The sequence below is a fragment of the Ceratotherium simum genome, chromosome 35, assembly GCF_057802395.1.
Source record: "Ceratotherium simum simum isolate JZ-2026a chromosome 35, ASM5780239v1, whole genome shotgun sequence".
NCBI classification, from domain to species: Eukaryota; Metazoa; Chordata; class Mammalia; order Perissodactyla; family Rhinocerotidae; genus Ceratotherium; species Ceratotherium simum.
In genome coordinates, this window is record NC_141934.1 from 9,011,168 (window position 1) to 9,023,288 (window position 12,121).

At 50.3% G+C, this 12,121-nt stretch overlaps 1 protein-coding gene across 2 annotated transcripts in view; it reads left to right on the forward strand.

The window, feature by feature from the left end:
• Positions 1 to 12,121, forward strand: part of ASCC2 (activating signal cointegrator 1 complex subunit 2) — a 41,103-nt gene that overhangs the window by 12,973 nt on the left and 16,009 nt on the right. For both annotated transcript variants that reach the window (XM_014787003.2, XM_014787004.2), the window contains 8 exons: positions 2,990 to 3,057; positions 4,234 to 4,344; positions 5,454 to 5,566; positions 9,228 to 9,302; positions 9,742 to 9,849; positions 10,092 to 10,160; positions 10,369 to 10,443; positions 11,804 to 11,984. In XM_014787003.2, the coding sequence (XP_014642489.1) occupies positions 2,990 to 3,057; positions 4,234 to 4,344; positions 5,454 to 5,566; positions 9,228 to 9,302; positions 9,742 to 9,849; positions 10,092 to 10,160; positions 10,369 to 10,443; positions 11,804 to 11,984 (800 nt within the window). The remainder of the gene's footprint in view (positions 1 to 2,989; positions 3,058 to 4,233; positions 4,345 to 5,453; positions 5,567 to 9,227; positions 9,303 to 9,741; positions 9,850 to 10,091; positions 10,161 to 10,368; positions 10,444 to 11,803; positions 11,985 to 12,121) is intronic.

The window sequence follows — 12,121 nt, forward strand, 5'->3', positions numbered from 1 at the left end:
TAACAAGGTTAATCTGGCAACACTCGGATGGGGAGGGTGGAGGCAGGAGGCCATGTAGGAAGCTAGTGTTTCAGTGTGGGTTTGAAGATGAAAGCCTGGTTGGGCTGCCAGGATAGAAAAGGACATTCGGGAAGCAGAATAAAGCAGGGCTTAGTGAAGTCAGCTGGAGGGAGAAGTCTTAACGATTCTAAGGAAAACTGGTGTCGGTTGTAGAAAAAGGGCCTTCAGGAGGTGGAGGGATTGGGCTGTGAGTGGAGGCAAGGTCAGCATTAGATCTCTTGGGTGTAAGATGGCTGTGAGGATCCAGGGGGAGAAGACACACTTCCAGACGGGCGAAGGTGGAGTGAGAAAGCTCTGCCTGCTGCTGGGGTTCTGAATCTTTTGGGTCACTGACTCCTTTGAGGATCAGATGAAAGCTTGTCTCCAGAAAAACATACCCCCTTATAGATTTTAAAGTGTTTTAGAATGTTCTCATTCCCAGATTGAGAACCCTCAACTAGCTTATTAAGGAGAGCCCTTTCTTTGGCTCTTAGAGGATGGTTAACAGAAAAAGAGGGCAGGACCAGGCGTTAGGAGCTCCTTCATTGTGTGTGTGTGTTGGGGGAGGGTGTGTTGGGGAGGATATTGGGGGGTCTGTGTGTGTTGGGGTGGTGTGGAGAAAGGGACTTTCCAACTCTTGAGCAGGAGGCACAGCAAGGGGCAGCCTCCACTTTCTCTACCAAAGAAACTCTTGAGCAAAGCAGATCAGCCATAAGAGGATTGACAAGGGAGAGAAGGAGGGAGCAAGGAAACTGGCCGATTGTCCTTTGAGCAGAAGCCCAGTCCTTACCTTGCCCCCACCACACTTTTTTTTTTAACTTCAAGGCTGGTATTGTGAATCAGCAAATTTTGAAAGCAGGGCCTTTCGGTTAGACTCTGGGAGCTGCTTTACCAAAGCAGGAGTACATTGGGCCTTGACGCTATCGAGGACTACATGGATCTGTTGGCAATACCTTTCATTCACTCTGGCCTTCTGAACTGCTTTAGTCTGAGAAGGGACATTTCAAAGGATGCCTTTGCTGTCCCTTACCTTTTAATTATTTGTTTAAGAGAGCAAAAGTCAGGGCCGGCCCCATGGCTTAGCAGTTAAGTGCGCGCGCTCCCCTGCTGGCGGCCCGGGTTTGGATCCCGGGCGTGCACCGATGCACCGCTTCTCCGGACATGCTGAGGCCGTGTCCCACATACAGCAACTAGAAGGATGTGCAGCTATGACATACAACTATCTACTGGGGCTTTGGGGGGAAAAAATAAATAAATAAAATCTTTAAAAAAAGAGAGCAAAAGTCAGATCTTCACTGTCATTGGAATCAGATAAAGGAGAGGAAAGGGACTCAGAAGATCCCAAGGGTAGATTGTGAAATGTAATCTATTCCGATGCCTGTAAAACATCCCTGTTACTTAGACTTAAGCATTGGAAGGATGATAAGAGTGCCTTCCCCCCGCCAGGTGGTTGGCGTCTGGTGGGGAGCATGGTGTGGCCCTGGGACTTATAAGGGGAGACCTGCTTCTGATGCCGGGGTACAGGAGGCGCTGCCTGGAGGAGGTAACACTTGCCTTATGGTGGACTTAGCTCTGGGAGGTCACAGAGGAAGGGAACAGGGCTTGTTCTCTGAGATTGAGAATGGTGCAGGGGAGGAATGCAATGCCAGAAATAGGGAGAGGGTGGCCCGAGATGCCAGCAGGGGCCAGATCTCACAGGGCCCTTTGTGCCATGGTCAGGAGTTCGGACTTGACCTTGAGGATAGCTATAGGAGAGTTTTAAGAGAAAGAGCAGAGGTTGGTGGGGAGACAGCTCTGTCACCGCCTGCCTGTCAGGAGTGGGCGGTGGGCACAGATGGTCAGGGAGTACCTTTACAGGTTGAGGGATCAGGACCCACCTGGAGGTGGGAGGTGCTCAGCTTTCTAGAATCAAGGAACGAAGTGTCATCCAAGAAAGTGTTTATGGACAGTCCAGCCACCTAGTGACTTGCTTACTCACCCAGCCCCATCTGGCCTTTGATCTCATTCATTTTCAAATCCTCCAGGATGGGGCGAGGGCTGCAGGGTTTTCATTAAGGAAACCAAGGACAGACTGGCCCAAAGACAGAGGACACCAAGAATTCAGAACATCCTGACAACCAGCTAGTCTTAGATGCTGGGAATATAGTGGGATGAAGAACCCTGGCATCTTCTTAAGGGTGTTGGCATTTCTCATCGTCTGTCCCCCAGCTAGCTGTGATTCTCCCTCCATCCCTCGCCATTTGGGCAGCCACCGGAACACTTGGTTTCTGTTCCGGTTACCATATGCTCTGACCTACGCGCTCACGGCAGCAGCACTTGGAGGATAGTAAACACTTGGAGAGAAGCTTCATTTTATAGGAACAACCTCAAATGTGTGGCAAATCTTTCTCCAGGTCTCTCTCAGGCCTCTCACCTTGGAATAGGCTGGGTTAGTATGGCTAGCATATTCAAATGCAGAGGGTAAGAGAATTTCCAGAGAAATTTCTCCCTAGAGTCTCCTCACATGATTGGAGGTGTGGCCTGGCAAGAATCCTGGATTGTAGTATTCAAGTTTCTTGAGCAAAGAGATCATATCTCCTAATTTTCCTGGATGACTAACTCCTACTTCCAAAGCTAATGCTCTCATACAAGGCACGGTGCCCATGTGTGATCACTCCCTGGGGATGTCAGGGCGAGCTGGTTTGACTAGGGCAGGTCTTTTATGTAATTCGCTAGGCCAAGGTGTTTAAAAGGTTAAATCTAACTGAGCAAGGTCCCTCCCCAACCCTGGGGAAGTTTCTGGGCTGAGCCAAAGCTCCCTGCCAGCAGGGCCTGGGGCCAGGACTGCTCTGGTGCAGACAGGCTTAGGAAAGGGGAGAAAGGTCACAGAACATGCTGGCAACCATTTGTAATGTGTCCTCTCCACCCCCACCCTCTTTTCCCAATTCCTACCTTTCTCTTCTCTTTTCAGGAAACATCTTTCTCCAGCAGCCAAATTACTATAATGACCTGGATGAAACCATGCCCACCATCCTTCAGGTACCAGCTCTCAGCCTTGCCCAGGGGAGGGTGAGCTTGGGAGGCAGACCCCTGCCCCAACCTGATGGGGTTCCTCCGGAGAGATGTTTATTCCCCCACCCCTCTCTAGCCCCATTTCCACACTGTCTCTGTGTCCTACCCCCTCACCATACCCCTTCGAATTCTTTTCTCTTCTTGAACAGGACTGAAATCTAAGGGCTGCCCAATGCTCATACAAAAAGAGCTTGGCGTGAATTTTGTGTTGTCTGCCATCAGCCGTATTGGGATACCCTCTAAGAGACCTGTGTTTCTCAAATAAGAGCTTTCAAATTTTATAAAATCATTTTACAAAATAATAATGCTCACAGTAGAAAATTTGGAAAATATAAAAAAAACAGAAAGAGGGAGATTAATATTCCTCCATAATCCCACCACCCAGAGATATCCAGTCTTCACAGTAATTTCTAGAATTTTACATGCTAGTATACTTAAAGATGGCGCCATCCGTTAAATACATGATTTTACAGTGAGCTCTGTTTTCCCTTCACTGGTGATTTGTCTTTTGTTTTTTTTTTGAGGAAGATCAGCCCTGAGCTAACATCCATGCCAATCCTCCTCTTTTTGCTGAGGAAGACTGGCCCTGAGCTAACATCCGTGCCCATCTTCCTCCACTCTATGTGGGACGCCGCCACAGCATGGCCTGACAAGCCGTGTGTCAGTGCATGCCCAGGATCCGAACCTGGGCCGCCAGCAGTGGAGCGTGTGCACTTAACTGCTATGCCACGGGGCCAGTCCCGTGATTTGTCTTTTATTTCAATATAGTTCCCATAAACCGCCATCTCCAGGGGATCCAAAAACATATATGTTGCTGAATGTCTAAAATATTCATTACCATACACTTGCCCAGCCCATCCAGTCAGGAAATATCGGCAGGATTCTGGGGGCTTTACATACATTTTGTTTTTTTAATCCTCACCACAATCCTGTAAGAAGGATGCCCCCATCATCCCCATTTTACTTAGTTTCCACTCTGACTGTTCTCTGAGAAGGTCATTGTCTCGGTTGGTATCCCTGGAACACTGGCATTTATTCTCAAGGTTCCATGGCAGTTTGCAGATCACCCGTCCTGGCTGCAGGGCAGGGGTCCTAGCTACTGGTTTGACAGTATGTGGGAGCATCGCCTCTTGTGTTTCACAGGTCTTCAGCAATATCCTCCAGCACTGTGGTTTGCAAGGGGATGGGGCCAGTGCCACACCCCAGAAGCTCGAGGAGAGGGGCCGACTGACTCCCAGCGACATGCCTCTTCTGGTGAGGTTGCCCTTCAGCCCAGTCTCTTCCTGGCTAATAGAGGACCCAGCAGCTTCTTCCCCTGCTCACGGCTCCTTTCCCCAACTCCGTAAGCAGCTATTCCCATCACACAGGTTCAGAGCATTTCAGCAGGTTTTCATTTTTCTCTGGGAGCTTCATTTATGGTGTAGTAGAAAGAACAGGGAACTAGAATTCAGAGGACAGAGATTTAGTCTTCACTTAGTTCAGCTCGACACATTCCTTAATGTGTTATTCGTTGAGCCATTCATTCATTCAGCAAATTTGTAGGGGCCCCCAGCATGTGCCAGGCCCTGTGCTGGGCCTTGGGGGTAAAGCAGTTAGCAAAAGCAGACACGGCGCCCGCTCTCATGGACCTTGGAGTCTAATGGGGATGACAGACAGAAGGTAAATATTTAAGGAGCTTGGACACATGTCAGGCCTTGTGCTAAGTACTAGAGAGAGCAGGAACGAGGGAGCTGTGAGCTGTTCTCCTAGAGCTTGAGATCCTGTAGGAAAACAGGCATTAAACAAGTGTTTCAGAAAAGAGCATGCCAAGAGCTGTGGGAGCAAGTCATTTGACCGCCCCTGAACCCCAGTTTCCTTATCCATAAAATGGAGACCCTAACAGCTGCCCAGCCTACTTTTTAGAGTTGTCATGACAATCAGGAAAGTGCATGAGAAAGCACATTGTGTTCTGTATACCCTCTTCAAATTGTAAGAAAAGTGTAGGCTTGGTATTCTTGTCCTCACTGGGATGTACTTTCTGGGCAGGATCATAGGCGTTGTCTTCAGAGTCAAGGGTGGGTTCTCCTTCAGCTTAGAAGAGAGAATCGTGTTATCATAGAGGTAGAAGTAACCCTAGGGATCATGGGATGTGCGCCTGTTGGAGCTACAGTAGCAAGACCTGAGGCTTGGGGAGGTTGAGTTGCCCAGATTGTGGTCCTCGAGATGGACCAGCCAGGCTTTGCCCAGCGCCTCCAGTGTTCTGTTCCCACTATGAGGCATCTGCCTATTGGGGACCCCCAGCTTTGTCAACTTTGTCTCAGACCCTCCACAGAGCTGTGTACGGGGGTGGAAGAGAATAACGCAGTGTTTTCTTTTGGCAACAGGAATTAAAGGACATCATTCTCTACCTTTGTGATACCTGCACGACGCTCTGGGCCTTTCTGGAAATCTTCCCTTTGGCTTGCCAAACCTTCCAGAAACACGACTTCTGTTACAGGTACAGCAGTAGTTCTGGCTGTTGAAGTAGAGGTTCGAATTCACATCGTCATTCAACAAACGTTTACTGGGTGCTTATAAGGTGCCAGACCTCTTCCAGTCTGGGGATACAGCAGTGAAGAAGACAGATGAGGCTCCTCCTGGTGTGGAGCCTGCATTTTAAAAGCACTCCCATTTTTGGCTAAGAGCAGGGTAGGGGGGGAAAAAACCAACAACCAAGAATAGGGCAGTTTCAATTCAGTTCTATTTTGTTTCAAAGCTCCTATAAGGGAGTAATAGACAAGAGGTGGTCTTAGGTCTTTAGCATCTAATCCAGGGGAGTGCACACACAAGGAAAGAAGCAGATGTGCTCACATGTGGGGCCAGCTTTTTTTTGTGGCCATATTATGAAGCACTCTGGGAACACAGAGAGGGGAGGCAAAATTCTGTCTGGTGAAATAAGAGGTTTCATGGTGACCCTTAAGTGAGGTATTGAGGAACAAACAGGAATCTTCCAGACAGAGAAAGTGAAATGCATTCCAGGCAAGCAGAGTGAAGCCTGTGAAGGCCCAGAGTGTGTTCCAGGGAGAGCCAGGGAGTGGAGTGTGACATGAGGCAGTGGGTAGGGAGACCAGGGCAGCAGGAAAGGAGCAGGTAACAAGAGATGGATCCGGGGAAGTTGGTAGAAGTCAGACTGTGAGGAGCCTTAAATGCACTGGCAGAGAGTGGAGCCTTTATTCTGTAGATGGTAGGAAGGCACTGGAGGCTTTTATTCCAAAGAAGTCATAGAAGGATCCTGCTGGGCCGAAGAAAGATGTAGAGGAGGATATAGGGCAGGGAGGGAGACCCTCTTTGCCCACTTAGCATCATGAGCATCTGTTCCTTGTACAGTGAGAAAGGGGTGCACGGGCATGGACTGGTAACCATGTTGCCTGGCAAGAGCAGGGGCTGGCCTGTTCTCAGTGGCCTCTGGCTGTTCTTGCCAGGCATCTTTCCCCACCATTCTCAGGAGCTTCTGGGAGCTGCCCAACTCCATCCACCCAGCCGTCCACCCATTCAGTCATTTACTCGCCCATTGAACAAAACATTTATCTAGCACTGACATGTGCCAGAGATGGCAGCTGGTGCTCTGACCCCTCCTGGATCTCCTCAGCCCTTGAAAATCAGACATTAGGATTGAACAGCCTCCCAGAGAATGTTAGAATAAAACGACACTTTCCCCGGAAGAAAGAGGTTAGGATGGGACTGTAGTTGTCCACTTTTTTAAAAAGGTAACTTTTCTCATGGTAAATGTGGCAAATGCTTGTAGGAAATTTGGAAAATCTCAAAAGGTAGGCAATTAAAATCACCATGAGGGATCATGCTCTTCTTAGACTTTTGTGCCTTGCTTATTTTCACTTATCATCAGCATTTTCCCATTTTCCTAAATCATGTTCCCAAATGTAGCACAGATTGCTTTTGAAAGGGCCTTTGGAGATAGAGGGGTAATTTTGGAAGAACTGACTTTCTTGCAAGGGACAGTGGAGGCAGGGTGGTGACTCCACCTATCTCGGGGTGAAGAGGAAGAAAGGAAAATACTATTGACTGCAAGTGACACTGCCTTTGGCAAGTAATACTGCCTTTGACCCACGAACAGCCTGGGGCTGGCCCAGCCTGTTCAAACTGTGCTGGAGGCCAGAAACACCCACTGAGCAAATGCAGCAACCTCAGTCCCCAGAACTCTCTGCAAGGGTTTACAGTCACCAGACAACTTTTTAGCTAATCCCTTTCATAACAACCTTCTCCTCCTTCCTCTCAACTATACTCAAGTATGTCTGAGTCTGTCTCTGTCCTTTAATTTTGTGAATGAATAATATGTTCACATGGTTCAAAACTCAAAAAGTATGAAATATATAGTGAAAAGTCTCCCTCAACCCCTTCCCCAGTTCTCACACACAACCATTGTCATTAGTTTTTTTGTGGAATTTTCCACAGATATGCATATACATATGCATATACAAGCAAATATGTGCAATATGTATTGCCCCTCCCTTTTAAATTTAGTGCTGGCACGTTATGAGTTCTGTATTACTGTTTGCATTTTATTTATTTATTTATTTGGGTTTTTTTGTGAGGAAGATCGGCCCTGAGCTAACATCTGCAAATCCTCCTCTTTTTGCTGAGGAAGACTGGCCCTGGGCTAACATCCATGCTCATCTTCCTCTACTTTATATGGGACGCCGCCACAGCATGGCTCGACAAGCAGTGCGTCGGTGCGCGCCCGGGACCCGAACCGGTGAACCCCGGGCCCCCGCAGCGGAGCGCACGCATATTATATTGCTTGCGCCATCTGGCCAGCCTCCTGCATTTTATTTTAAAATTTAATGTCTATCAGTGCATAAAACATCCTCAATCTCTGGTATGGCTGGATAGCATTCTATTGTACTGTACAGAATACCAGGCCCCATAGATGAACTTTTAGATTTTTTTCAGTTGTTTGCTATTATAGAAAAATGCTGCAAAGAGTAGCTTTGCACACACATCATTTTGCACCTTTGCAAGTATACCTGAGGAATAAATTCCTAGAAGTAGAAGTGCAGGAACAGATGGTATGTACATTTTAAATTTTCATAGATCTTGCCAAATCACCCTCCAAAGGAGTTGTTCCAATTTACTCTCCCTCCAGCAATGTATCCTGGCAACACTTGAATCTGTTTGGGCTGAACTGCCCTCTCTGTCCTCTTCTGGGTGCCTTGCTGTGGGCCTAGCAAGGCTTGCGTCTTTTGGCCTAGTTACCCTCTGCTATGTATGGCACAACACTAGCATAGAAGTTGCCAGAAGCCGCCAATCGACAGACAAGTGTTTACAGAGTACCTGCTACAAATTCAGCACTGTCCTAGGCACATAAACTACATGTCTGGCTTTGGGAAGCTTAAGATGTTCAGAGGAAGAATTACACCACAGAAGAGAGGCAGCTGCATTTAAAGTTGTAAGGATAACGTATTCTGAGTGCTGTGCATCTGGTTCTGGAGAGGAATAACCACATGGGTGAGCCTGATCAGGAAGCACCCAGAGTGGAGGTGGGCCTGGAACGGTACGGGGAGCAGGAGGACAGTTGCTGTGGGCATTAGCCTAAGAGGAAGCCTGCGTGGGAAGCTGTGGGAGTGCTGATCCATGGGAGGACAGGGAGAGCTGTATGGGTGGGATGGAGACTTTGAATTTGAGTTGGGAAGGGGTGGGTGTGAGGTTGCCAAGGTGAGAAGTAAGGTTGGTTATGCTGTATGCATGTACCAGAGAGAGGAGTTAATTGTTTTGACGTCATAGGAGGTAGGGACCTGCTGGCAGTTTTCGAGCAAGAAAAAAGAGTGACCCTCTGTCCATTTCTCAAACCTCAGTGAGTCCTGAGTGGCCCTCATTGCTTTGTTAGAATGAGCCTATCTGGGCCTTGGTTTCCCATCTGAATGGGGGACATAGCTACAGGTCACTTCCCATGAAGCTCTTCCTGGGACCAGCCACCGCGGGTCAATCTGGGGAATCTGGGTGAGCCTGGGGAAGAGCCAGCGTGGTCCTGGGAGGAAATTCTTGTGGTGACAATTTGGGAGCAAGAAATGGGCCTTTCCTGCTCCTTTGGGTTTGTTTGATTTTCTAATGAAGTGTGGTATTAATGAACTAATCCAGCCTTTTATCCACGTGTGCCTTCACAGACTAGCTTCCTTTTACGAAATAGCAATTACCGAACTGGAGTCTGCAATTAAGAAGAGGAGGCTTGAAGACAGCAAGTGAGGCGGGGACAAAACTAAGAGTGTTGTGGGAGAGAGAGGCCCGAGCACGGGCCCTGCCCTCCCCAGTCTTCAGCATCCTCATCTCTAAGACGAGGGGGTGGGACCAAGGACCTTGCAGTTTCCAGCTCATGTGTCCTTACCTAGCAGCCTCCTGGCCCCTGCGTCTGAGCCTTTCCCCCTCAGCTGTTGCTCCAAGCTCCTATTAACCTACATGTTGGTTCCTGACCCACTGTTTAAACTGAGAAGCAGCCCTGGAACCAGCTGGCCACTCAGGGCCTATAGCCTTTTGCCAGCTGCAGTCAGCAGTGAACTCTGAGGCCGTCAGCCCCGGGGGACAGGTGTTGGGGGGCACCTGCAACTGTGGGGAATAAGCCCCCTCAGTGCCTTTTCATTGTCTTTGAAACATCTATTTCTTTTTTCTTTCTGGCCTTCAAAGGCTGCTAGGTGACCTGTGGCAGAGGCTCTCCCATTCCAGGAAGAAGCTACTGGAGATTTTTCATATCCTCATGAACCAGATCTGCCTTCTCCCCGTCCTAGAAAGCAGGTAAGCCCTTGGGAGCTGCTGCCCAGGTGGAAGAGCCCCTGTGAAAGCTCTGCCGGGGTGTGTCCTTCACTGCATCTGCCCTCTCCCTTGCTCCCTGGTTGCTGAGCAGAGATGGGAAACTGAGAAAAATGCCTCTTTCCTCCAGCTGGCCAGAGGCCCTGCAGAGGGGTGGGGTGGGTGTGGAGGGGAGCTGCAGATCATCTGCATTGAGTGATCTCATCTTCCCTGGTGTTCTCCTCCAGCTGTGACAATATTCAGGGCTTCGTCGAAGAGTTCCTACAGATCTTCAGTTCCTTGCTGCAGGAGAGGAGGTGAGTGTGTGGCTGGCTAGGACCAGGAGTGGGTCAGGCCCGTGGCACTCCCACCAGTCCCCTTCAGGCCTTACATACCAGAGCCCCTGCCATATGGACTAAGCTTCTGGCATTTGTGGTTGGGCAGCAGACGCGGGGAGTGGCCGGCAGCAGAGCAGTGCCTCTGTGGCCCCAGCCCTGTCCTTCCTGGCTGTTCTCTGCCCAACAGGTTCCTCCGGGACTACGACGCACTCTTCCCTGTGGCCGATGATGTCAGCTTGCTGCAGCAGGCCTCATCTGTTTTGTATCCTTTTACCATAGCCACTGGGACGGGGCTTGGCCTGACCAGGTCAGAGATGGGCTGCTAGGGCACAGAGGAGCAGAGGAAGGTTTAGCCCCAGAACACACAGGTCAGCCAGCTTTCCCTAGAGGTCCGCCAAGGCCCCAGCCCCTGTTTCTGGAGGAGATGAATGCTCTGATCCTCGGGCAGGGGTGGGAGGGACAGTCTTGCTTTCTCTAGGTGTTTACTGAGTGTCTGGGCCTGCATGACCAAGATGGACTCAGCCCCACCCGCACAGACCTCACTGTAGGACAGGAGACAGACAAGTAAATAGGCAGTTAGATAGTGTCATATGGGAGATATTTAGAGGGTGTGGTAACCAGGGGAGGCACCTAACCCAGTGGAGCTTGGGGTGGGGGTGTCACATGGAAGTGAAGTCCAAGCTGAGAACAGCAGAAGGAACAGGAGATGGCCAAAGCCCCGAGCTAAGTGTTCCCAATGGACAGAGGACAGAGCAGGCCCGTCTGAGGAGATCTGAGAGAAAGGGGTCTAGTGGGAGGGGCTTTAGGGCGTGTCAGATGAGCTGGGGATGAGCAGACCGTCATGGCCCTGGGATGACCCTCACTAAGAAGTTTGGGCTCTGTCCTGTAAGCACTTGGGGAGCCATGGAAGAGAATGACGCAGGGGGTGACAGGGTCAGTTTTATACTTTGGAAAAGCTCCATCTGTCACAGGAAAGAGAATGGACTGGCCTGGGGTCTCCGTGAGGCCCAGGGGCTGCTGAGGACACTGTTGCTGGCATCCAGGTGTGGCCGATGGGGGTTTGGACTAGAAGTGGAGTGAGGGAGGCTAGGGCGACTCCCAGATGTCTGGCTTGGCAATGCCCAGGGTGGTAGAGAGGGAGGAGGGACAAGGAGGAACAAGCCTGTGGGCCATTTTGGTGCTGGGGTGGGTTGCTCAGTCCTGCCTCAGGGGTACCCTGTGGGCCCCCAGCCTTTGCAGAAAGCCCTCAGCTGGTTGAATGGCAAGCCTTGTGTCAGTGCCCCCATCGGGCCCTCCCAGTGGTCAGTACAGAGGAGTTGCAACTGACTTATCCAGACACCATGTCCCAGGACTCTGATGCCAGCCTCTTGTCCTGTCTTTACCCAAAGCTGCTTTCTGCTGAGTGGCAGGTACTGGGTTTCAAGGCCAGTGAGGCCATGGTCTGACCTGTTTCTCTCTGCAGCCCAGGTGCCCATGGCCCACTGGGTGCCACCCAGACAGCCCCTGGCAGAAGTCATATGGTCAGACCTGGGGAGAAACTGAGAAACTACGCTGCCTCAGAGCTGAGGAGGCAGAGAGGGCTGTGGCCTCGGAGGGAGAGACCCCTTAACACGTCCTCACAGGGATGAGACGCGGACTGCCTACATCCTCCAGGCAGTCGAGAGTGCCTGGGAAGGGGTGGACCGAAGGAAAGCCGCAGATGCTAAAGACCCACCTGTGGCTGAGGATCTTAACGGGGTCATGGTGACGGTGGAACCAGTTGGTGGAACATCATCACATCCAGAGAACTCAGAGGAAGAGGAGGTGTGTCTGGAGCAGCGCTTTCCCCCTGCTTCCCCTGCCCCTGCTGGCCCCTTCTGAGAGGTTGAGCCAGCAGGAAACCTCCTTTCTTTGTTTCTGCTGTCGGACAAAAAGGTTTCGTTTGGAATTGATGACCTTGA